Consider the following 26747-nt stretch of genomic DNA (forward strand, 5'->3'; position numbering starts at 1 on the left):
GTCCAGCCAGTGTCTGTGGTCAGCTCTGCGGATCCCACAGAACAAGACGGTTTTGGCGCTTGGAACAGCTCCATGCTCTGATTCAGGTTCACTCCAACTCAATCCCAAGCCCAGTACCTCTTAGGTTAGATACATACCTGGCTGTAGAATGTGCTGCAACCCTCACCTTCCTGTAATGCCTCCGTTAGTCACTCTGGTTGTTACTGCATGCTTCTCAGTTTGGAGGGTTATAAGGACTTAGATTGGTTTCTAAGACTTCTGTATCCAAGTCATATATACCAGGTGGCTTAAAAAGCAGCCATTACTTTCTCACAATGTTAGAAGTCAGATGTCAGAAACCAAGGTGTCATCAGCATTGGTTCCTCCTGAAGACTGTGAGAATGAATTGATTCTGTGGTTTGCTGGTGATCATTGGTGTTCCTTAGCTTGTAGTAGCATCCTCTAGATCTTTGCCTTAGGTTTTCATGTCTTCTCCCTGTGTACAAGTCTGTGTCCAAGATTCCTCTTTTTATAAGGACTCTAGTCATATTGTTTTAGGAGGCTACCCTGCTCCAATATGACCTCATCCTAACTTAATTGCATCTACAATGACACCATTACCAATAAAATCTGATTATTAGGTACTGGGGGTTAAGACCTCAATGTAAGAATTGGGGAGGAGGGGCAGGACTTGACTAGCATTCAATGTATAAACAGATCTGTGAAGGTACAGTGGTGTTGTTATGGTTCCCAGTGGAATCTCTGAGTGTTGACCATTTACAGTTTGAGCTTTGGAGATTTTAAGTGTGTGTAAGAAATAGGAACCAGTCTTGCCAGAGGGGTTCCCAGAGGTAGGCGAGGTTCTGATTTGGCTCATACTTCTGGCAGAAGTTATGTGAGGCTGTTTCAGGCGAGGAAGTCCACGATCCATGGAAGAAACCTTGGGCAGGAAGTTAATGTGGTAGGCTGGTCCTGCACGCAGACACCGTTTCTAATGGCAGGACCATTCTCAGAGCTCACATAGGGGTAAAGTATTATGTTCTGGCCCAAACATGGTTCTGCAGCCTGGATGGGGCTAGGTCTCCTGGGACAGGCACCATCAGTTTAGTCTGAGAGGAACTCTGATGAGGAGCCACTTCAGCTTCAACAGTCATTAATTCTGCTAATTTCTTGGCCAGATTTGGCATAGCAGGATGTTCCTTGTACATAGGTGATACTTGAAAAATACTTGTTAAAATGAGTACATGCATTTAGACTTAGATCTCTGTGCTCGATCACCCTGAAACTTGGCCACAGGCTGTATTTAATCTTCATCTGCCCATCCACAAAACATTTTTGAACATACCTTGTGCCAGTGATCTGCTGGATATACCTGTCCTCTGTAGAATAAAAATCCTGATTTGTCTATTTTGAGGGTATAAATATCCCCTACCATGTCGAATTTCATGTTACCATTGGTGTAACAACTCACACACACAGTGAGTGTGTATAAAGTTGATTGTAGGAACTGAGCACTTGGCTAAGGACTCTACTGCCTAGTTTGTTGTGAGGATCAAATGGTATAATTGCATATGTAAAAGTCATTTGTTAACTGTGAAGTATTTGGGGGGGCAATGGTTGTTACTGGTATGATGATAATTGTTTCCTTCTCACAGTCAACCCACTCACGAAGCATCTATGAGCACTGTGGTAGGGACTGAGGGTTTCTTGCTGAACCAGTAGATATGGTTTCTCTCCTCCAGTGAATCCAAATCTAGTGTGGAAACAAACATTAAATGAATGATTATAACCAATAATGGTGCAGTTTTGGTTATCGTCAGTGCTTCCAAGGAGATGTAAAGTGTACTGCATGGGGACTGAAATAATCGCGGGCCAAAGTCCCAGGCAGCACTGGTGTGTGGGTGTCCATCTGGGTCTCTGCTCCCCTGGGACTGGGGACGTATGGAAGACTTTGTGCCTTCCCATCCCTTCTCAGCCAACACTGGGAATTACTTAGGACCCAGAGCAGAGGTGAAATTTAGGAGGCCACTGGAGTCAGGGTCAGCAGCTGTGGAAGGAGTCATGTCATTAGCCCCACGTGAAGAGCAGATCTTTGTATTTGCAGAAGATGTATGGAATGGATGCATATATCACTGTTGGGGGAGCAACTATTTTTTTATGGGTTTCAAGGAAGAACTTGACATTGAAAAGCTCAGCTATGAGACTATGGAGTAGCAGTTGGGTATTTGCTAGTAGTAGGGTTGATTCTCAAATCGAGACAGACTCACTTTGAAAGCTTTAAGTACGGTCTTTTTCATGGATGGGGGCTGTGGTCACTGCCAGGAGCTCACATTCCTGTTTACCTCGTTTCTCAGCTGCTGTTGGCCATCATTGGCTTTGGAGATTTAGAGGACTTAGAAGAAGAGTTCAGTCATAATGATGGAATAGAATTTGTCAATAAACAGATAAAGATGAGTTAGGGACAGGTTCCCTAGAAGCAGAGTTGAGGCAGGAATCCATGATACACTGAGGGAAAGTGCTCAGGAAAATCTGTGAGTGAAAGGAAAGTGGAACAAAGCATGAGCAGAGGCTGATCCAGTCTCTCCTCGGGTAAAGTCAAACCTAGGCAAGATCCAAGTAGAGAAATTCCTGCAACGTTTCCTGCCTTGAGGCAAGAACCCGGGATTTGTGTCTCCTCCCCAGATCCATCAGGCTATGCCATTTCTCCCCTCCTTTACACTTTCCTCCCAATCTCAGGCGGTTGCATAGAAGTGTCCCCATGGGCCTTGGCCAGGTCTCAGGAGAAAGCCACAGGTATAAGCCCTTAGCCCCAGTGCTCTCAGCAATTGGGGTACAGTGCACCAAACCGAAAAGATGAACTTGGTGTGGCATCATCAGAGCCATTCATATCCAGAGAATGTATTATGTCCTTGGACTGAGGTAAATCAAAAAACGAATGGAATTATCTCAAGTCCAAAAGCTAAATGGACATTGCAAAGTTCTTCTCTTGTCCACTCTAGCCCTGGGAATAAACCTGCTCAGAGCAGTAGAGAGGAAACCTCAGTCAGTGAGTAAATAAGCAATAAGTTTTGGGTTTTCCCCAGAAACCTTTTATTTAAGGAATACAAACTTAATGCATTTCTGAAATACAACTTTAGGAACATTTTCTCCACCTTACCTGCCCTCTCACCTACACTCCCACCTTTCTTCCTCCTCCCGATCCTATTCCCATTCTTATTTTTTACTAAAATCTATTTTCAATTAATTTTATACACATAAGACTAACTTTATACTAAGTAAAGAGTTCAACAAATAGTATGAAAGAAAAAGAGAAAAAACCTGTTCCTCAACAGTTGAAACAAAGGCTGTTCAAAGTCATCATATCTGAAGGTGTCAATTTAACTTCTATAGATGACCTTTTAGGTGCTCTATTAGTTACTACAGATCAGGGAGAACATACGGCATTTGTCCTTTAGAGACTGGCTTATTTCACTAAGTTTATTTTCAAGTTGCATTCATTTTGTTGCAAATGACAGGATTCATTTTCACCACTGTGTAGTATTTCATGTTGTACATATCCCATAATTTCTATATCTGGTCTTCATTAGGCATTTGGGTTGATTCTATATCTTAGGAATTGTGAATTGAGCTGCAGTAAACATGGGGGTACAGATAACACTTTCATATGCTGATTTCATTTCCCTTGAGCAAATTCCCAAGAGTGAGATGGCTAGGTTGTATGGTAGGTCTATATTCAGATTTCTGATGTCTCTCCATACTGTCTTCCACAGTAGCTCTAACAGTTTACATTCCCACCAGCAGATTAGGGTACCTTTTCTTCTATATCCTTGCAAGTGTTTCTTGTTTGTTGATTTCTATATGAAATCAACATTGTGGTTTTGATTTGCATTTCCCTGATGGCTAGTAATCCTGAGCATTTTTTCATGTGTCTGTTGGCCATATGGATTTCTTGTTTTGAAAAATGCCTATTTAAGTCCTTTGCCCATTTCTTAACTGAGTTGTTTTTTTTTTGTTGTTGTTGTTGTTAAATTTCTTGATCTCTTTATACATTTTGATTGTTAGTCCTTTATCAGTAGCATAGTTTGCAAATAATTTCTCCCATTTTGTTGGTTGCCTCTTCACTTTGCTGAGTGTTTTTTACAGTGCAAAAACTTCTCTCTTTGATGTAATCCCATTTGTGAATTTTGGCTTTGATTGAATATGCCTCTGGTGTCTTTTCTAAGAACTCTTTGCCTATGCCAATGTCTTGCAGGGTTTCCCCAATGTTCTCTAATAATTTAATGGTAGATCTAGGTCTTTGATCTATATTGAGGGGACTTTTTTTTTTTATTTGACAGGCAGAGTTAAACAGTGAGAGAGAGAGACAGAGAGAAAGGTCTTCCTCCCATTGGTTCCCCTCCCCAATGGCCGCTACAGCCGGTGCGCTGCACCGATCTGAAGCCAGGAGCCAGGTGCTTCCTCCTGGTCTCCCATGCGGGTGCAGGGCCCAAGCACCTAGGCCATACTCCACTGCCTCCCAGGGCACAGCAGACAGCTACACTGGAAGAGGAGCAACCAGGACTAGAACTTGGCGCCCATATGGGATACCGGCGCCACAGGCAGAGCATTAAGCAAGTGAGCCACGGTGCTGGTCCGAGGGGATTTTCATGTAAGGCGTAAGGTAGTGGTCTTGCTTCATACTTCTGCATGTGGAGATCTAGTTTTCCAAGCAACATTTGTTGGACAGACTGTCCTTGCTCCAGGGATTGATTTTAGCTTCTTTGTCAGATAAGTTGATTGTAGATGCATGGGTTGATTTCTGGAGTTTCTATTCTGTTCTATTTGTTTATCCATCTGTTTTTGTGCCATTACCAGGCTGTTTTAATTATAACTGCCTTAATCTGGTATTTTGATGCCTCTGGCTTTGTTTTTGTTGTATAAGATTGCCTTAGCTATTCACAGTCTCCTGTATTTCCATATGAATTTCAGCATCATTTTTATATATCTAAGAGGAGTGTACTCTTAGATATATAGATGTATTTTCATTGGCATTGCATTGAATCAGTAAATTGCTTCAGTAGTATGGACATTTTGATGATATTGAGTCTTCCAATCCATGAACATGGAAGATTTTTCCATATTTTGTGTCTTCTATTTCTTTCTTCAATATTTTGTAATTCTCATCATGGAGATCTTTGATGTCCCTGGTTAAATTTATTCCAAGTTATTTAATTTTTTTTTTCAGATATTGTGGGTGGGATTGATCTCTTAGAAGTTCTTTTTCAGCTGTGGCATTGTCTGTGTATACAAAGGCTATTGATTTTTGTGTGTTGATTTTATATTATCTTCCACTTTACTGAACTTTTTTATGAGTTCCAGTAGTCACGGTGGAGTCTTTTGGATCCCCTAAATATAGAATCATGTCACCTGCAAATAGGGATAATTTGTATCCCTTTGATTTCTTTTTCCTGCCTAATGGCTCTGGCTAAAACTTCCAGGACTATATTGAATAGCAACAGTGAGAATGAGCATCCTTGTCTGGTCCAGATCTCAGTGGGAATTCTTCTGACTTTTCCCCATTCCGTAGGATAATGGCTGTGGGTTTGTCATAAATTGCCTTGATTGTATTGAGGAATGTTCTTTCTATACCCAATTTGCTTAAAGTTTTTGTCATGAAAAGGTATTGTATTTTATCAAATGATTTCACTGCATCTATTGAGATAATCATATAGTTTTTGTTCTTCAATTTGTTAATGTGATGTATCACATTGATTAATTTGCAAATATTGAACCATCCCTGCACACCAGGGATAAATCCCACTTGGTTGGGATGAATGATCTTTCTGATGTCTCATTGAATTCAATTGGCTAGTATTTAATTTAGGGTTTTTGCATCTATGTTCATCAGGGAAATTGGTCTGTAGTTCTCTTTCTCTGCTGCATCTTTTTCTGGTTTAGAAATTAAGGTGATGCTGGCTTCATAGAAGGAGTTTGGGAGGATTCCCTCCCTTTCTATTATTTTGAGTAACTTTAAAAGAATCTCAGTGGAAAGACAGGGCAATCAAAGAAGGATGTACTTTTCTCTGAATGGAGAACTTCACTTTGTTTATGGACCTATTTAAATACTGTTGGAGTCTGTGGACTCAAAAGGCTTCCATAGCCTTGACAGCTCATGACAAGAGCCTCAGGTGATCACTGACATCATAAATAAGAATGTCAATTGTTAAATCAACAACAGGAGTCACTGTGCACTGTGCTCAACTTAGGTAGATTGTATGTTTACAAGAATCTATTTCTTCTAGGTTTCCCAATTTGTTGGTACACAGTGTTTGCTGTAATTTCTGATGATTCTTTTTATTTCTATGGTGTCTGCTGTTACATTTCCTTTTTCATCTCTAATTTTATTGATTTGGGTGTTCTCCCTCCTTTTTGGTTACTTTGGGCCAATGGTGTGTCAATTTTGCTTATTTTTTCAAAAAGTGGCTCTTTGTAATTTTGATCTTTGATCTTTCATAAATTTTTTGTTTCAATTTTGTTTATTGCTTCTGTAATTTTAATTATTTCTTTTCTCCTAATTTTTGGTTTGGTTTGCTGTTGTTTTTCTAGGTCCTTAAGATGCATTGATAGCTCATTTATTTGGTGCCTTTACAATTTCTTGATGCGGGCACTAGTTGCTATAAACTTTCCTCTTAACACTGCTTTTGCTGTATCCTACAGGTTTTGATATGTTGTATTATTTGTTTCCAGAAATTTTTTGATTTCTCTTTTGATTCTTCTATGACCCACTGTTCATTCAGGAGCATGTTCTGCCTTTACTTTCTTTCATAGTGATGACCATGTTTCTGTGTTTCTGTGTGTAGCTCATCCTTAAGCATCATTTGTTAGGCTGGATAAGTGGTGACAAATTGTTTCAATTTCTGTTTGTTATGGAAGGGCTTTATTTTACCTTCATTCATAAACGAGAGCTTTGCAGGGTATAATACTCTGGGTTGACAGTTTTTCTCTTAAGATTTGGACTATATCTCACCATTCTCTCCTAGCTTATATGGTTTCTGATGATAAGTCAGCTGTGAGTCTAATTGGAGGTCCTCTGAAATTAATATGGTGTTTCTCTTCTATACAATTTAAAATCTTTTCTTTATGTTTTACTGTGGAGAGTTGGAGTACAACGTGTCATGTTGAAGATCTTTTCTGGCCATGTCTATTAAGAGTTCTATGTGCTTCCTGTATTGGATGTCCCTTACTTTCTCCAAATTAGGGAAGCTTTCTGTGATTATTTCACTAAAAAGGCCTTCTAATCCATTTTCTCTTTCCACACCTTCAGGAACTCCCAAGTCCTGTATGTTGCATCTGATAGATCTCCAATTTTTTTTTTTTTTTTTTAGTTTTCTAATTTCTCCCTTTTTTGGTATGACTATAAAATTTCCAGAGATTTGTCTTCTAACTCAGATATTCTTTTTCTGCCTTAGTGAATCTGTTGTTAAGGCTATCTACTGTATTTTTTATTTGATCTATTGAATTCTTCATTTCCAATAATCCATTTTGATTTCTCTTTAAAATCTCTACTTCATGGGAAAAATTTTCATTACACTCATGTATGGATTTCTTTAGTTTGTGGATTTGCTTCTGATTACTTCTAAGTAATCCTATGATCAACTTTTTGAATTCTGTATTTGGCATTTCTTCAGTCTCTTCATCTTCACATTCTAGTGTTGAAGTGTTATTGTGTTCCTTTGGGGGTGTCACATTGTCTTCCTTATTGTTGTTTCTTGAATTTCTGCATTTATTTCTAGGCATTTGTAGGAATACTTGTTGCCAAAATGTGTGCTGGTTGTGGAGCTCTGTTCATTGCTCCGGGGCGGGGGGAGTGTCCAGGGTGGGACCCAAGTTGGGTGTGGTCAATCTCCTCTTTCCTTTTTTTTAATAGGAGGGGAGGGTTTGATCAGCTATTTTTTTATTTTTATTTTTATTTTTATTTTTGACAGGCAGAATGGACAGTGAGAGAGAGAAACAGAGAGAAAGGTCTTTCTTTGCCGTTGGTTCACCCCACAATGGGTGCTGCAGCTGGCATGCTGCAGCCATTGCACTGCACTGATCCGAAGCCAGGAGCCAGGTGCTTCTCCTGGTCTCCCATGGGGTGCAGGGCCCAAGTACTTGGGCCATCCTCCAGTGCACTCCCTGGCCACAGCAGAGAGCTGGCCTGGAAGAGCGGCAACCGGGACAGAGTCTGGCCCCCCGACCGGAACTAGAACCCCGTGTGCCGGCACCGCAGGTAGAGGATTAGCCTATTGAGCCGGGCACTGGCCTGATCAGCTATTTTGACTTAGTCTCACGCTCACCTCCTCTTCTTCAAGGAGACCAATGTCCAGGTGGTAGCCCCAGTGGGTGCAACATTCATCTGTACTGCCACAAGAACTGCACAAAGGATCTGTACAGGCCTTAGTGTGAGCACGGATCCTGCAGAAATGACCCTCACCAGACAATCAAGGAGCTCTAAGCATGTGGAGCCACCCATACTGATTTCTCAGAGATCCAGCCATACCCTACACACACACAGAGCCACAGTGTTTTCACAGTCCATCCCAGCATATAAGGCTCCCACAGTCATGAGCACCCAACCCCCTGTCACTGCTCCCAGCCAGACTCAGGTCTCTCCTTTCAGCTGGTTGCTAGGCATACAGACACAGGCTGGCACAGCTGTTATGTCCAAAATGGCGCCTACCTTCTCTCAGCTAGTCAAAGGATGCTGGTACCTGGTGGTTGGCGAGATAGAATCATCCCTCCACCCTTTTAACCTCTAGGTTGCAGGTACTCTGTCCCCCATTGGACTCCAAGCCAGACTCACGCCAGGCTCTTCCCTCAGCTGTATCGCCAGAGGCTTGGGCTGCTGTGGTGTGATCTTGCCTCATTCTCCAAACCTGGTGCTGAGGCTCCTGGTTGCTGTGGTCCTGAGTTGTGGGTATCCACACCCTCCACATAGATCCACAGTGTCCCTCTGATTTGCATGGAGTTTCCTCTGCAGTTTTCTCCATGCATCTTCCATGAGATTGCACTCTCCACTTTTTTTTAACTTTCTTTTTTTTAAAACTATCTTAAGCTTCCTCCCTATTCCACCCTAAGTTTTTGTGTAGAAACAAAACCATTACTCCAACTTTAAAGGGAAAGTAATACAGTGTTAGGGAGGGAGCAAAAAACATCAATTTAAAAATTTAGGTTTTATTCTTGTAGTTAAAATTGGAATTCAGGAAAGGGCAAGGAAGTGGAAGAAGAAGCATTCAGAACCATTAAGCAGTACTTGTCCTACATTTGGAAGATGAGGGATGGGCTCCACTTTGGCAGTAGGCTGAAGATGCCAACATGCCCACACTCAAGTGTAATTGTGGGGATAACAAAGCCTGTGGAACTATGTGAGGTGCTTAGATCCAGAGGGTTGGAGCTCAGGTAGGGGAGACAACAGCCCTTCTCCTGGAAATGCATTATCCCATCTGATAGAAGATATACACAAGGCCATAGCTGGGGATGGAGGCACCAAGTATCTCAATCCATGCCCTTCAGGCTGGAACAGAGAAGACCAAGAGAAAATTCATTTCTGATTTAGTTGCTCAATTCTGGAACCATACCTGTTAGTTCCTCTTTGGGAGTCTGATGTCCAGATCCACCAAAGACCTGTTACTTACTGACTCTCCTGGTTATCTAACTCTTCCCCTGCCTTCCTCCATGCACTTTGCTACTTTCTTCTGTCCGCAGTCCCTGCCTACACCATGCTTGTCTGTATGATATGGCCCCTCTCAAACTGCAAGCCTCACCTAGGCTTTCTATCCTCTTCACTGTACTCCAGCCCACAGCCCTTCCTACATCGAGTTCCTTCCAACCTCAGGGCCTTTGCTTCTCCTACCCCCTTTACCTGAAGTGCTCAGACCACTAAATATCTCCTTCACAGATCAACATCTAGACTGCAGTTCAAATCGTACTTCTCCAAGAGTCGCCTGGCCATCAGTCTAATGTACATCCCCAGTGTTTTTCTCTGCCATTATGCCCTGTACTTTTCTTCCTAGCATTCATCACAACTTAGCAACTATATGATTTTTCTTGCCTACATGTTTAATGTATATCTCCCTACTATTTTCCTGTAAGTACAGGGACTGTTCCTATTTTGAGCTCTGTGGCTTCCCAGATATTATCACACAGTAATGCTAAAAAAATACCAGATTAACAAACTGATAAGTGGAGTCAAGGATGGATCCTGCGTGGATGGATGAATGAATCAGTGGATGGATGGTTGCTTTCCGAGATCAATAGATCAATGGCTGGATGGATGCTTCAGTAAATCAGTAGATCAATGGATGGATGGATAGAGGGTTCGCAGGTCTTTATCCTCCCATGATTTCAGTCTTTTTAAATCCATGCTACATGTCAGGACCATTCTCTTAGAATGTAGAAGCAAACATGTTAGCAATACAGGATGAATTGTGTGATCTACACTCCCCATTAACAAAAAGGGCATCCAGTCTCTGCTTGGGTGCCTCCTGAGACAGGACTCTCACTATTCCCTCAGAGATTTGTGGTCACTTTTGTCCACTTAATTTGGAGAGAGCCTCAATGTTATGCATCCAAATTGGCCTATCAGTTCTGCCCATCAGTCCTTGAGACTAATAGAACCTGTCATTTCTCCCTCCAGAAAATGAAGTGTGCTTCTTCTGATCCATCCCCTCACCTCGATCCGGGCCATGCAGGTACCTGCTTGTTTGCCTTCCTGCCATTGGCCAGAACTACTCTGGCCACCAGCAGGCAGCAGCACTCCTGTCTCTGGCACCAGCCTTTAAGGGAACACAGCTGGCTCTCCCGACTCCCGCTGGGTGTGCTGGAGTGGCAGTTAGAAAAATCAGCTTTGATTTGATTTGCAAACTGAGCCGAGTCATTGAGACAAAATAAATCCGGAAACCCATGAAGCCATTTGCAGAGTCGCTCTGTGAAGGCAGCCACAGTTTTAATCTAGTAAACACTCGCTAACGATCCCATTAAAACAACCCCCTTGGAGTAGGTGCTGAAAGCTGAACTCCAGAATAATGAAGCATGAGATGAGGGGCCAATGTCACCAATAGTTCTGTTCTGCATGATGGTGGTGATAGAATGAAGCCATTGTCCCAGTGGCAACAGGCAAGAAATGTGGGTATGGGCTTTTGGAAATACACCTTCTTTTTATATGAGCTAAGCCTGAGATAAAGCATTTCATCCAGTATATTTCTCTCCTATCCCCATAATGGATTCTCCCTCCTGCAGGGACCAGCAGACAGCAAGTAGCCATTCTCCAGTGAGAAGTCCTCATTGTATGGAGGCTGAGACTGGGGTACAGAAGGTTTCCATGGCTCCCTCGTCCATAGAGTAGCAGCATGCAGGGGTGCGAGAAACCAAATGAGATGTAGGAGTCATCCAGTAGGAAATCTTCACCCCCAGCACACAATGATCCAATTCTGTATGGAAGGTTCTGTCGTACAAGAGTGTAATGCTTTCTTGAGAAGTTGTATGGAATAATGACAAATGAAAAACACCTGGACTCTTATCCTCTCTCCAAAACTATGTGGACAAGTATTTAACATATTTCAGCCTCTCACTTCACTTTTAAACCTGGGATCGTTAATCCTTTCTACTGGATATTAAAGAAGATAGTAAGTGACAAGCGGTGACCTTTCTTCTTTCTTCCTGACCTCCTGAAACTCTGATGTGAGACCTGGGAGCCAGACCTGCTAAGCATAGGTCTTCTCTTGGGGAAGAAATCCAAGTCTAGGTTGTAGTCACTTCTCATACAACTCTATAAATCAGCCTTTGTTAACAGACCTGGGCTTGATACAGAGTGCAGAGGCAGAGGGGATAGAAATGATGCCAGCCCCAGCGTTCAGTGTTGGGTTACTCTGTTTAAATGAGATCATGTTGAACAATAATAGATTTCCTGAACATATATAATATGATTCAATAAGAGTTTGCTCATCCATTTTCTATCCTTGCACTATAGCACAGTCTTTTCCTCATCACCTGACCACCAGTTTCAGGAGGAAACCAGGACCAGAGATGCCCAAATCTAGCTGTGGCAGATAGGCTGGGATCCATGTTGAAGGATCTCTTGTGAGAGGAAAGATGACAGTGAGATAGTCTGTTGGAAAACTCTTGGTTGTTGTCCAACCTTTATAAATGGTCTCAACCCTTTAGAAAGGAAAAGTCAGATGTTTGGGGTGTTGGGGTCAAGCAGTGCTATTCTTCCTAGCCCAGTGAGATGCATTTTTCTGGCTGAGGGTCCTAACAACTATAGGTCTCAACTCTTGGCCCTTTTTTGGTCTCACCCAATGTCTTCTAGGTCCTAAAATGCAAATGGAATAATATAGATTTTTCTGAAATTTTTGTGAGTGGCATAAAGACCTATATCATAAGATCACCATAAAAAACATACAGATGACCTTTAAATACACCAGTGCTTTGTTTAGTATATCCCTTGCTACAACAGCAGGCACAGCTCCCTGCTTTCCTTCTGTCCTTCCTCTACCTCCTACTCTCCAGATTTGCTCAAACTCTACCCCTTCACCACACACACACCTTCTCCACACCCACCTCAGGAAGACAAAAGCTGGTGCAATAGAGCTGAGGAAAACTAAAGCCAAGATCAACTCTTACCCTCCCAGCATGCACCTGGGGAGTCCCACGCCATCCCTCTAAATCAGAAATGAGAATTATCTACTAAATACCTGAGACATCTGAGCTGACTTTATCTCAGGTCTTCTGTTCTCAAGCACTTGCATCTTATAAAGGGAAAAGCAGGCTTTTTAAAATCAGGAGTTAGGGAAGGAGAAAATTTGGTATAGTCTGGATACAAGGGTGAGAAATAAAAAGAGTTCAAACCCAATGATAAGATCTTAATGTAGTGTTCAAAGGAGGGTAGGATATGTATACAAAAAGTCATACAGACTATGTGTGCTGACATGAGATTATAATGTGATGGAAAAAGTTGGCGTGCATGCATTAAAGAAATGGTGGTCAATTTTATTATCCACACTCAAGAAATGAAGCCATCTAGGTTCAAAGGGGTTAAATAGCTCAAAGTCCCTAAAAATTCTGTCATATCTGACTCCAAGTCATCATTTTGAACCTTTAATAATAATATAATATAATTACAATAGCTGCATGTGAGACCATGAGCCAAGGATGTGATGTCCTGACTCCCAGTTGTTAACCCCTCCCTTCCCGTACCCCTTTTCAAAGAATGGTGGTTAATACAATCTTTAGAGTGTGGCTGTCTTTGGTCTCTCTGTGCTGGTGTCTGAGTTAAGACCTGGAATCGAGAGCAGAAGGTGTGGGGGCTGTGGAAGCCCTCAGCTTTCTTCACTTCCACAACATATTGAAGCTAATAAACCAAGAAATTAGTTTGTCTTCAAGGCTGTCTGCTCCAGGGCCATTTGCAGCCCAGCAGAACCTCGCTGCATCCACCATTCAATTCTTTAGAAGGGAAAGAAGTCAGAAAGGAAGTCTCAGGCACGCCACATTTTTATTTGTATTGTTTCAATGTTTCCATGCACAGTTGGCCTAAATGTTTTACACAGAAACTTACCTGGAAACCGTGGAGAGAGAAATGTCATGAATGTTGTACCCAAAGAATTCGTGTATGGGGTACTTGATGACAGAGAAGGCAAGAGACCTCTGCCCTTTGCCAGCTGGATTAGTTAGGGTAGACTAGCCTTAGCTACAACAACAAATTAGTCCCCAAATCTCAATAGCTTAATAACACAAAGGCCTGTTTGCTGGCTGTCTAGAGTATAAGTGTGACCTCAAAGACCCCAGAGTAGAGGAAGAGACACCCCAGAGGCGGTCACTTGGATCTTAAATACCTCACTTGGAAGCGACTCCTGCCTTTCCTGGCCTGCCTGGGAACTAGTCACATGACACACACGGACTGCAAGTTGACTTCCTAAGGAGAGATGGGCCAGAAACAGTGAACAGTGGTCCGCTCCTGCATGACTGACCTCGCACATAAGGCCCTGTCCTATCTCTGCTTCCTCCACGTTCTGCTGAGGCGCATGCTCTCTCACTTCTCCTCTGCCTCTCCCCCAACTAGGAAATCCTCTCCTGCAGTGCCTGTGTGCACCCAGCCCTCCCTCTTTCCCACCCCCTAGCAACTGAGCTTTACTGCTGAGTGCTGCCTCGGTTGTAGCTCTGGAGGAGAGAGGAGGAAGGAGCGCCTCTTCTGGGCCTGCCACCCAAATTAAGGCTTGAACTAATTTCTATCTAATCCTGAAAATAACTTCATAATATGCTTACTATTACTCCCAGACTACAAGTGGAAGAACTGAATACAGAAATCTATGTAATCATCCATGTAACACAAGTAATAAGTGAAAAATACTGAGCCAGAGTTTCATGTATTCATATAGTTTTCAGTAAATATTTATTGAATGCAACTTAGTGTTGAAATATTGTCTCTCACTCCCTAGAGCTTAAAAACTTCATTTTTAGGTGAACTTAATAAACATATAAAATGCTTAGTATAATTCTTAGCTTATAATAAATCTACAGGTAGCAGCTGGTGACAGAGCCAACCAATAGATCCATTAATCCAGTATGATAAGGGCTATGGGAAAGGTAAATTCAGGGTATCATTGGAGTGCAGAAAAGGGAAATGTAAATCAGCTTTCTCAGACTGTCTGGCCCTGAGACAAGTTTGGGAAGAACAGAGACAGTTACCATGTAGAGAACGAGGAAGGTTGAAGAGTAAGACAGCAAGGTCTTCCCCGCTGAGGAAGTGGATGGACAAATCACTGGAGGCAGGGCAGCACGTGCTCAACATGAGTGGGACAAGGTGAAAGGATGAGAGTGGCATGTCCTTGTAGCCAGATGGAGTTAGGAGCAGTCAGAGGTGTAGATAACAACGCAAGACCAGCCCCTGGGACTCTGCCATAGTCCCATAGAGGTTAATGAATATTGTCCTGGGACAGTGGGAGCTCCTGGGGGCAATTAAACACAATGACTTCCTGGGGAAGGCTACCCTCGTTGTGACTTTAGATGGTGGTTAGTAAAAGAGGAAGGAGAGAGCCAAGGCCACAGAATGGGAGAACAGTGTGGAGGCTGCTGGTAGAGGCCAGGTGGGAACAATGACTCATCCCTTCTCTCATGCCTTCTGTTTCTCGCTCTGCTGTGAGCCCAGCATCCTTATCTGCCTCAACATGTTCGGCGGGGTCGGGGGGGATTTTAACAAATAGCCTCTCCGAATAGGAGTTAGCAAACTTTTCTGTAAACGGCTGGATAGTAAATAGTTTTCAGCCTTGCAGGCCTTATGCTCTCTGTCACAGCAGCTCAATTTTTGTCATCGTAGCACAAAAGCTGTCATAGATAATACATCTAAGAACGAGTCCATCTGTGTCCCTATAAAACTGGGTTTATGGACACTGAAATTTGCATTTTATATCATTTTCATGTGTCACAAAATATTACTCTTATTTTTTGCCCAACTATTGAAAAATATAAAAGCCATTCTCAGTTCATAGCCCCAGAAAACAGTTGGAGCTGGATTTGGCCTCTGAGTCAGTGTTTGCCAACCTGACTTTGAAAATGGCAAAACACCTTGTTACCTGTAAGGGAAGAGTGGTATGACCACTGTTTACTGGTGGTTACGTTGCACATGATGGCTGTTGATCAATTTTCCACTGTGTTGTTTTTGAGATGATGCGTTTCCTGTTTATCAGTTAGTCTGGAATGCCCTTCCTCCCTATTTTACATAAGGACTCTGCAGTTCGGTGGATGAATCACAAGACAAACTTGTAGCCTCTGACCAAGCATGTGGCATCTTCCAGCCTTTTGTATCATTTTCCTTAGAGAGGCACTTGGGGAGCTCGAAATGACAGGAACATGGAAGCCAAGTGACAAGGGTTTGAGTACAGCCTGTGCCGGTTACTAGTTTTGTGACCTTGAGCAAGTTATGTGAATCCTATGACTCAGCATTTTTTCATTCATTCATTCATTCATTCAACAAATATTCACGGAGTACCTGCTATATGGCAGGTACAGTACAAGGTGACAGGGGTACACTAGTGAATGAGACAGTGTCTGCCTTCAAGAAGACATCCGTGTATAATGTGGCAAGCTCACTGCAGTGGGAAGTGAAGATAGGGTGTTACGGAGGGGCAGCTGTTCCAGGGTCAGGGGGATGCTAAAGACTCCCTAGAGGGGAGGAACTCTGAACCAGAACCTGCAGGATGAGCAGCTGTCATCCAGGTGAAGAAACAGGGAGTGTGCCCCATGCAACGTGACCAGCCTAAGCCAGGCTTACAGTCAGGGGTATTGCTGAGCGCTGAAAGCTGTCTTTTTATGCTTGGGGAAGAGTGGAGGGTGAGGAGGAACTGGAGAGAGGTGAGGCTAGAAGGGTTAGCAGGGGCCTCATCACTGAGGGTCTGTGAGCTGGGTTAGGGGATTTGAGGGTTACCGTGAGGACAGTGGGGATACTGATGCATTTCATCTAAAGAGTGGAGAGTGGATGGAAGGAGAGCAAGACAGGAGGCAGGCAGACCAGATAGGAGGCTGCATAAATGATCCAAGGATGGATTGAACTAAGTGGGAATGACATTGAGAGAGGGACACAGCTTCAGGAGGTAATTCTGGGGTGAAACTAAGGAGGCCCAGTGCTTGAATATAAGTGGGAGGTCAGAAAAAGGAAGAGAAAAGCGTGACTGAGAAGCTACGCAGCTGGCACCACTTTATGAAGCTTCCTTGAATTTTGAGTGGGGAAATGGTGGGTTCTCTTATAATGGCGCTGACCTTTCTGAGTTGTTCTAAGCTTAGTAATATTGTAGCTGACACACCTTGCAGAGTACCAAGGCATGCTGTGGGTGCTATCATTTTTAAAGATCTATTTCATGCCACATTCAGTTAATCTATAATGTTCTTTTTCTGTTTAGCGTGAGCTCTTCATTCAGAGCCACAAGAATTGCAGTTTTGTTTTCCATACTGCACGTTTTCATGTGTTTCTTTCTCTCCTTCTCTTCTGCATGCTGCCTGGGGACTGGCTTCCTTGTGGTCAGCACCAATGGGCAGCGCCCAGGTGACCCCGGGGACTCCACTCTGCCTCCTCACCACAGGTGACCACCAGAGCCCTGGGCGGGTGGGAGGGGAGTGAGAGTGGCCCATGCTCTGTGAGTCTTCCAGGCCAGGTGCACCAGAGAGGAACTGGCAGTCCCTTCACCCCACCCATCGACCCATCCCTCTCTGCATCTCTCCACTCTTCCATTTACCCATTCTACTGAAGCTTACTAAAAGCCTACTGTGTGTCGTCCACCATCATAGTCACTAAGGGACACATCAATGAACAAAGACATGTTCCTATGCCTCTTCAGGAGAGGAAAGTCATTGGTCAGAAAATTATATAAATGGACAGCTGGGGGTAATGTTCTAAAAGAGAGGTGTATGGTGTTCAGAATGAAAAGCCAGATGGAGCCAAGGGTGTAGCTCACAGGGAAAGTGATGACTGAGATGTGGTCTGAGGTTGGGAAAAAATTGACCTACCAAATCTGTAGTTAAGAAATGAGTAGATCTGGCTATTTGATATCAGGTGTGCCATTTGTCCTATCAAGTCCATTCAAAGTAATCAGGCTCATTTTTCCTATATGCTCTTAGTCATACCCTATGGGGGCACTATTTGCATTATAGACTATATACACAGAGTACTCCATAGCTGCCTTCTGAGATGACACAAAAGAAGCATCAAAGAGGCTGGTATGAGTGTGTTCAGGCTAGAGCATGTGTTTGGAAGGAATGCCCCGCCCCTTTCCCCATGTCCATGGTAGGTAGGTATGGTTTCGCATAAACACATGTCATTCTTCAAACGATGCAGAGCCCATCCACCTCAGAGTTGACGCCTATGGTGGGGCCCTAGAGGTAAAAGACCATTTGCTAACCTAGAGGTCTCTTTACTGGTCACTAGGAAGTTCTTGGGGATATCAAATCTTTAACCGTCACCTCTCTCAAAGTTCTTAATCAAGTGATGGTCTTCTCCATACTTAGTACTGGCTGGGCAGTTTGGCATAGTGGAAAAGAGGATGCCGTAGGCAGTGCTGACGTGAGTTTAGTCTTTTGGTACCTTCACAATCCACTCCAGTCCAGTGCCTTTCCCAAACTGAGACACACCTCTGGTGAAGAATACCATAGGCTAGATTTCTGGACAATGGGCCTCTTAGGGGGAGTCTTGTGCTAATCATTCATTGAGAAGTGTTCCCAAAAGAAAGCAGGGGAGGGAGATGGGCTAGGGCAGGGGATAAAAGCAAGTGGCAATCTAGAGATCTGCATCCACCTGAGCGCACGGAGGTTTCTGGAGTGAATTATGTTGTAGACTTGGTCCTGTCTTGAAGCAAATGAGCCAGCGTTTGTACCAAGGCATTAGTTAGCCTTGGCCGTGGGCTGCTGCCCAGCTGCAAGGGCTCCTGGGGAAGTGGTTCCAATTTGCCTGGTGGTCCTGCTCCAGGGAGGGAGGTGTCTATGAGCATTTGTAGCCAGCACCCGTCCTAGCTGGACATAGGTGCTCCAGACCAGGAAAGGGGACCTGGCCGAGCTCGTCAGCACCCACCCATGATGGCACAGTTTTGTCCCTGCCTTTGGACCTTACTGGGCCACACTAGCTCAGTGTGCCCCTGACAATACCAAGGCATTTCACCTCAATCACTGCCTAGTTATGTAGCCTTAGTCAAGGTTATGTGACCCTAGTTCACCTGCAAACCTAATTATCGCACTTCACTGAGTCAAATTAAAGTTTAAATTTGATAACGCCAGAGGGTATCCCATGTAGGAGCAGCAAATGCCAGTCCCCGACCGTACCCTGTCCTGGGCCTGCCTGCCTCAGGCTTTCACAAGGGAGGCAGGAGTTGCAGGTGGACACCTGAGGGAGTGTCGATGAACAGTGAGCGAAAAGGGACTCTCGCCACCCTGCTCACACCAGATTTATGGCAAAGCAAAGCCTCTTGGGAGTGTGTGTGAGCAGCCCTGTTCCCGCTGGGCCATTGTTCTCTGGGCTCTATTCTAGTCAGGCAGTCAGATAATGTTTTCTTTAAACAGAGCCAATCCCATATCAAGCACATTTTTTTCTTACCTCTTAGCTTCCGAGCCGTCTGAATGTTCCTCCTCTGACAGGTTTATTTCATTGTGTTCCATTTATTTCCACCGCGTTCTCAGCTTCATTTGATGGGTGAGGTGCCTGTGAGTGTTTCTCTTTGAGCGGGCTTTCCCTTTCAAAGGGTGTTTTTGTTAATGTCCATCCCCTGGTGGCAATAATGGCTGATGTAAATAACAAATGCCCAGGTCGGAGCGGTGGGGATGTTGGACTGTAAGCACAGGTGGCCTCCTTCATAGCAGCACCAGCTCGGAGAGCTGTGTGTGCCACTGCATGGTGGAGCAGGCGCTGGCTGGCAGTCAGACTGGGTTGAGACTAAGGACAGCTCTCAGCTCTGCCACTGTCTAGTCTGGGGATCCTGGGCAAGTTCTTTCTCTTCTCTGAACCTCATTTTTACCTGGAGGAGTGAGAATGGTAATTCCCTTGGCCATCATGAGAACCAAGTGTGACAACAGCTCTAACTTCTTTGCCCAGCTAACTGCAGCTACTACCTGTGGTCTCCCTGAATTGCTGGCTCCCTCTTCAAGGAATTCATGTGCTAGAGCAAGGTTTGTCGCCCTCAGTGCTGTTGACATCTAGAACCAGATAATTCTGTGTTGAGGGACTGTGCACTGTAGGATGTTCAGCCTCTACCCATTGGATGCCAGTAGCATGTCAGCCCAAATTGTAACAACCAAAAACAGGTGTGTGTGTGTGTGTGTGTGTAAGTAAAGTCATTCCCAGATGTGTCCAGGGGGAAACCTCCCATTTGAAAACTTTTACAGTGTCACTGTTCAATAGAAATAGAATTTGAGGTACATGTGATTTTAAAACAAATACAGATTTGAAAGGTTAAAAAAATTCAGGTGAGATTAAGTTTAATAATATAATTTCTTTAACCCAATATATCTAAAACATTGTCATTTTACTATGTAACCAATATTTGAAAAACCATTAGAGAAGGATATTTCCTATTCTTTTTTGAGTAAGTCTTTGAAATCTGGTGTATTTTTTACACTTAGAGAACTTCTCATTTCGAATGCTAAATTTTAAGTGGTTAAAATGAAATATAATCCTAAAAAGATAAAATTCTGTGTTTAATGAGTAAACAGTTTACAGTGCTTTGGTTTTTAAATTCAAAGTAGTTGAAATAAAATAAGTTGGGAAATCCAGTTTCTCTGTCAGGCTCACCCCATTTCCAATTCTCAGTTAGCTCAGGGGCTACAACTTCGAAGAGGACAGATCTAAAGCTGAAAAACTGACCCCCACCCTGATTCCTAGTGGGTGAACAGAGATGTGCAGAATAGAGGCTCCATAAGTGTTCAATCTCCTGTGTGCCACTTTGCTCCCAGGGGACATTTGACAGTGGCTGTCACAGGTGGGCATAGAGGATTAAAGACATCCACAGAGGAGTAAAAACCTCTTCTGGCCAGGACTGGGCATTTGTCTAGAGCAGGTTGGCATGAGTCTGCAGTTCGCTTGCAAGGACTCCGTCTACGCCAGGCCTACCACTGGAAAAAGAATGTCTCTTCCCAGAACCCTCCCTCCACCCACCTTACAGCTTAGCCAAGCCTCAAGGGGGTGGGCCTGCTAGGACATTGGCAGTGTCCCGTCTGCAGGTCAACGTGATGCATGAACGGGGATCCCCAGGGAATGGTCTGAATTCCCACATTGGCCATGCCCACTGCCCACTGCCAGTGCTTCCTAAGATGGGCTTTGGGGTAAACCTTCATCTGGGAGGAACTCTTCCTCAAAACGGGAGGAGCTCGGGCAAATCACGCAGCCTTTCTGACCTCAGCTTTCTCATTCATGAGGTGATAACAGTGAGTCCCTGCCTAGTCAGGCTCAATCAGGGTGAGGGCCAGCGGCAGAGGTGCTGCAGTCCTGGGGTGACTCTCGGTCTGTGAAGTGTGGCTAGGACTCCCTCACTCCTCCCCCTGTGCTCCTCACGTTCAAATTCTCTGTTGTGATCTTTCTGGCAGTTCTTTGAGCTGAGGCCTTGCTGCAGCAATGAGATTCAGGCTGTAATACATTCCCTGGGAACTTTGACAACCGCCCCTAAATCTACTTCCGCAGAGACAGCTGGGAAGTCCGGGATGCAATTAGAGTTGGAGGCTGTGTGGGCTGAAGAAACAGAGGGAGGCAACAGGGCAGCCTCCCTGGGGTCACTCCCTGGGCCCTGTAGTCTGATGTCCCGGGGCTCCAGCGTCCCCCAGGGAGCTTGTGTCTTCTGTTAGGGTTGTGAGAGCAGCAGCTAGAGGCATTGGAACCAGGTGAAACTCCAGCCTAGGCACCCACCGTGCCGAGACAGCGCTTGGTAGGGAGAGAGGAAAGACAGGCAAGAGGGGGAGCAGACTGCCACCTGGCAGCTTTGGGGGCAATGACATCTGCAGAATCCACCAAGATGGTAAACAAACATGAGAATAGCAGATATGCGTTAATACTTCCTACATGCCCTGGAAGGTTCTGTTTCACCCTATAAACTTAAGCACCTAACAGCTCTGCCAAGAAGAATGCTGTTAGCATTCCCATTTTACAGATGAGGAAACTGAGGCTCAGGTGACTGAAATCACACAACTGAGAAATGAGGGTGCCAGGAATGGAATCCAGGTCCCACTAAACTGTCATCTTACCCGCTAGGCTCCATGACCACAGCCAGCATTAGTGAGCACCTATTATGACCCCCATCCTGGAAAATACTAACAGTAGCTTGGGAGTATATCTCAAAAGACACCTATTTTACTAGCTGTGATCTTCAGACTGTAAAGTTGCCCTACTTCTTAACTGCAAAAAGGAGAATACTGATCACAGCCCGTTGTTGACAGAATAATTGAGATAATAGATTTCAGTATCTGAGACACACACTATGGTTTTGTGATCCTAACCCCCTTTTTGCAGGTGAGAAAGCTCTGATCTGGAGAAGAGGCTGGTAGGCAGGCAGGTTGACCAATGGTGGGGTTCAGGCAGGTAGCTGGGTCAGAACTGTGGCTCCTGAGAAACTTGAGGGGTGGGAGAAACGGCTATGAGCCCATCAGGGTCTCAAGCCCAGAGCCCCCGAAGTGCCGAGCAGAATTCACAAATGAGGGCTTATCAGGGAGATGGAGCATTAGGTGGGGAGCTGGACTCAGCAGCAGGGCAGCACGGCTGCTGTCATGGTCTGAGAGCTGGGATGGGTGACGTGATGCCCCAGTCCCTGAGCCTTTGTCCCGGCATCCTCTAGTTTACATGGCGCAGGCCAAGGCTGTAACTTAGACAAAGGGCAGCAGGCACAGCTGGAGGTGGGGGAAGAAGGTGACAGCCAGGAGCCAGGCAGCTCATGACAAAGCCCGCCCTCCCCCACCCCTGCTTCCTCAGCTCTCCTGTTGGGCAGCTCATGTGTCTTGTGGGGCTGACTCTAGAGAGCAGGGAAGAGTCTAGAACTGGGTCAGGTGCACCAGAATGCTGTCTATGTCCACAATCTTACAGCACATGTTCAAATCACAGATGTAAGGTTGTTGGAGCATCTTTCTGGCTGTTGTTGCTGTTACCACTCTCCCAACTGAATCAAAAGACTTCATGCAGAAACGTAAGGTATCTTTCTCTGGAATCGCATCCCCTGTGGGGTGTCCTCCTACCACAGGTGAATGCTTGTGCTCCCCACTAAACGCACATCCACTCAGAGAGCATCTGTGAGGCTGTCGCTACACTTTCCTCTCTCCTGGGATGTTCTCCTTAAAGCAAGGTGAAATCACTTTCTGGCTTTCCATCCAAATGGCCATTAAATTCAGATTCAGAAACCCAGCATCACTTGCGCCTTCTGTCTGTTTCTGTCTTCAATACCTATTGTCACATCGGACCCGGCGCTGCCTCTGCAGTCTCTCTCGAATCTCTCCCTCCTTCCGCCTCTCTGCTCCTCCCTGTGTGTGAGACTCAGAAGGTCTTGCTTGGGTTACTGTAACAGCTTCCCAGCTAGTCTCCCTCCCTTCCAGTGTGTCCTCCCCACTGAAGCCAGAGTCTGGTCTTGAATGACGTGCTCCCGAGGGCCCCCTGTGCTTTGGGATACTTAGCCCGTGTCAAAGGCCCTTCAGTATCTGGTCCCTGTCCCTTCTCCATCTCTCCAACTTCGTTTCCTCTTGTACCTTGTGCCTCATTCACACGAATCTTGTGAACAGTGCCTCTCTTCTCACATCCGCCTCCCTTGGCTGGGTTGCTCTCCCTCCATGGCCTGCCTTACCCTCTGGGATCAGGTTCCAACAACTTGGCCTCTGCAAAGCCTTTCCTGACCCCAGCTCTCCTACACTGCCGAATGACCAGCTGTCCAGGCCAGTCAGCACAGAGCACCCCTGTCCCCAGCCCTGAGTCAGCATTCTTGAGCCTGGCACACATTCACAGCATGAGTGCCTTGTCTTGGAGCTGTTTGGTTTCCATCAACACTTTCACTGGGCCCCACCCTTGAATTCTCTAATAAATGAGAAGGTGCTTAACACTGAATGAGCGCATCCCACCTCCAGCCACACCTGGGATAGTTCTAGCACCATACCCACTCACCTTCTACTGTTTTGTGAGGCTGATGGCAAGTTGCTGAGCACTGGTTTTCAGTCTAGGACTTGAACTCCATGCAACCCTCCTACCCCCTGGCAAGCCCCCTGAAGACTGATTCTCCAGGGCCCATGAGCTGGCCTCTCCCTGAATCTGCTGGGACTGGTCCTGCTGAGCCCTGTGTTTGACCAGCCTCACATGGTGCTGGCCCAGAAGAGATCAGGCTGGAGGCAGAAATGATGGGCAGGGATAGTGAAACCCTCCCTGAATTCCGAGCGCGCCTCTGCTTCATTCCTCATCATCTCCACCATCAGCAGAGCTGTTTTCCATTCATCCTTTGGGGAGGTGGAGAGATCAGCTTTTAATACAGAACACGGTGATTCAATGCTTCTGCTTCCAAAAGCCAAGGGCCAAAGGCTGGAAGAAAGGAAACACGTTCGTGGTGGATTTGGCTGGAATCTCAACGATCGATGCCGCTCTCACTGCTGGTTTTATTGCCCTCGCTTGGGTTTGTTGCACTAATCTGAATTCCGGGCTGCCTGTTTACCGGCTCCACTCTCTGATCCTGCTCATGCATCCGCTAATCCTTCCCATAGATTTCTTGCTCCCTCTCGCACACCTTCTCTCTTGTCCAGACATTCTGGTGCTTACTGCAAGCTTCATGTTGCAGAGTCACAATGTGGACTAAGACCCTCCCCCCCAGCTGGGTAGATCTTTCTTCTCCTGCCCCTGCCTGCTCCTTTTGGATCTGGTAATACAGTCACCCCTCGGGGGATCAATTTGGCTGAAGCTGATCAGCAAGAATTATGTTCCTGAGTAGGAGCCTTGGGGAGCCTTGGTCCCCGGTGCACCCTGCTGTGCATTCAGACAAACAAAGTCTCCAGGAGCCTGGTGATCTCGGGCCACTATCAAGCAGTGGCCCCATTCCCTTTCTCTGTTAGCATTTGCATTTTACTTAGTGAAATGCTAAGATTTCCCTCTTGTTGGTGGCCCATGCCCATGACTCAGTTTAACCTGGAATTATGGGTTGAATTGTGGCACCTAAAATGATCTGTTGAAGTTGTAACCCTCAGTACCTATGAATATGACCTTGTTTAGAAAGACAGTTGTCGGGTCCGGTGTTGTGGCATAACAGGTAAATCCACTGCCTGTAACACCGGCAGCCCACGTGAGCTCTGGTTCAAATCCTTGACTGCTCCACTTTCAGTTCCTGCTCCTTGCTAATGCACCTGGAAAGCAGTAAAGATGGTCCAGGTGCACAGGCCCTGCACCCACATGGGAAACCCAGAAGAAGCTTTTGGCTTCAGCCTGGCTCAGCCCAGGCCATCGCCACCATTTGAGGAATGGACCAGTGGATGGAGGATCTCTGTTTTCTCTCCCTCCATAACTCTGCCTTTCAAATGAGTAAAATAAATCTTGAAAAATAAAGAAAAGTAGTCTTCGCAGGCATTAAGGCAAAGTCAGAAAGGTGTACCCTAATCCAACATGACTGCTGTCCTCACAAGAAGTGGAAAGCATCATGTGAACACATATATGCAGGGAGACGATCCTGTTGGCAACAAAGGAAGAGTAAGAGTGATCCATTCCCAAGCCAAGGAGCACCAAGGAATGCCGGCCATTGCCAGAAGCCAGGAAGTGGCAAGGAAGCGTTCTATCCGAAGTCTCAGAGCAGGTTCTACTGTCACTTTCACTTTGAACTTGTAGCCTACAAAACTGTGTCTGATTTTAAGCCAGCAGGGGTGTGGTATTTTGTGTGAACAATCCTGGGAATGTAATACAGTTGGAAATGCAGTGATCCTGAGCTCTGGGTGACAGGGAGCAGCTGGGTCACAAGGGCTGTGACTCCACAGTGACCAGACCTCAAGCAGACCGCAGGCAAGAGCAGCCATCCCAGAGAATCTCGGCCCACCCCGTCTGCCCTGAGGAGTCTGTGGGGTTGCCTTTGACCCAGACTGATCTCCACTTGGTGCAGCCAACGCTTCCTTTCCGGGTTTGGTTTCTGCCTTCTCCATCTGCCTCATCTCGGTTTCTGTTGCTGATCATGCCCTGCTGTGGCCTTGGCTTCTGTAACCAGTTCTCAGCATCCTTAGGATTATACGATGTCACGCTGTCCCTGGCTGGCTTCTGTGCTCTGCTGCACACTGACTGCTCCTGAGAAGGCCTCCCATGGCCCATCACTGCCGCAGGGCCGGCTCTGAACTCCACACGAAGAATTACAGTCAGTTCAGGGTGGCCACGTGGTCTCTCACTCCAGCTGCCTGAGGAAGTCTAAAGGGACTATCAGATTGCTGTAGGGCATCCTAAAGAGTATATGTTCTCCTCTCTTACATCTGCTCTTCACAATAAGCCCTTAATCCCTAACGCAGGCTGTGGGTGCTCCTGTCCATAGCCACTAAGCAGCTTTGAGCCCCAGGCTCTAGGCTCAGTGCATAGATTTTTGAATGCACGGGGCCCAAACTGCCAGCGCTGAATGGACTCAGCTTCTTCACCTCTCAGCGGGGCAGTCCTGATCTGGACCATAGGGATCCAGAGTGGGGAGGGGAGATGAGACCCTGGGCAGCCCCAGCGATGCCCACAAAGTGTCCAACACCACTGGAGACACATGGAAATCAAGTTTGTAGTCTGGTTTTCCAAAGCTGAGCTGTATATGCCCTTGCCTGTGCACTCCTCTGTGTTAGCACTCAGCATACTGAGCTTTGGTTTTCCATGTGCACACTTATTTCTCCCACTAAGTAATGAACTCCAGGTCAGCAAGACTGACTGCTAATTGCCTCCCATCCACAGCACCTTTGCCGTGTTGCTATCATTATTACAATCCTAGCGACAGTCACCTTAGGCAACATCCAGGACTTTTTTTTTGTCTGTAACCGTGAGCTTAATTGATGCTGATGAGGTCAAGGTAATATACATAGTCCATTTGGAGTTCCTTTGGCTTTGTCCAGTTCCATGGCCATAGTCTAAATTTTATATCTGGCTTCTGACTGTGCATGTGACCCCTTGTCATGGCCACAGCCTGACTACAGGACATTTCTAAAGCCATGCAGCAGGCTGACTTCTGATCCCTGCTTTAAATTATACCATAACATCAACCACATCCTGCTCATAACTCGACACCTGCGTCTGTCTACAGGTGCTCCCCACCCCTGGTTTCATAGATGAG

The 26747-nt window shown here is 45.4% G+C and overlaps 1 protein-coding gene across 12 annotated transcripts in view; it reads left to right on the top strand.

The window, feature by feature from the left end:
• PTPRT (protein tyrosine phosphatase receptor type T) overlaps nucleotides 1-26747 on the top strand; it is a 1128555-nt gene that overhangs the window by 922002 nt on the left and 179806 nt on the right. For 6 of the 12 annotated variants that reach the window (XM_070051826.1, XM_051846098.2, XM_070051827.1 and 3 more), the window contains exon 14: nucleotides 17013-17069. The exons of the other annotated variants lie outside the window; for them this stretch is intronic. In XM_070051826.1, coding sequence (XP_069907927.1) covers nucleotides 17013-17069 — 57 coding nt within the window. The remainder of the gene's footprint in view (nucleotides 1-17012; nucleotides 17070-26747) is intronic. 12 annotated transcript variants of the gene reach the window in all.

This window comes from Oryctolagus cuniculus, chromosome 11 (assembly GCF_964237555.1).
Source record: "Oryctolagus cuniculus chromosome 11, mOryCun1.1, whole genome shotgun sequence".
NCBI classification, from domain to species: domain Eukaryota; kingdom Metazoa; phylum Chordata; class Mammalia; order Lagomorpha; family Leporidae; genus Oryctolagus; species Oryctolagus cuniculus.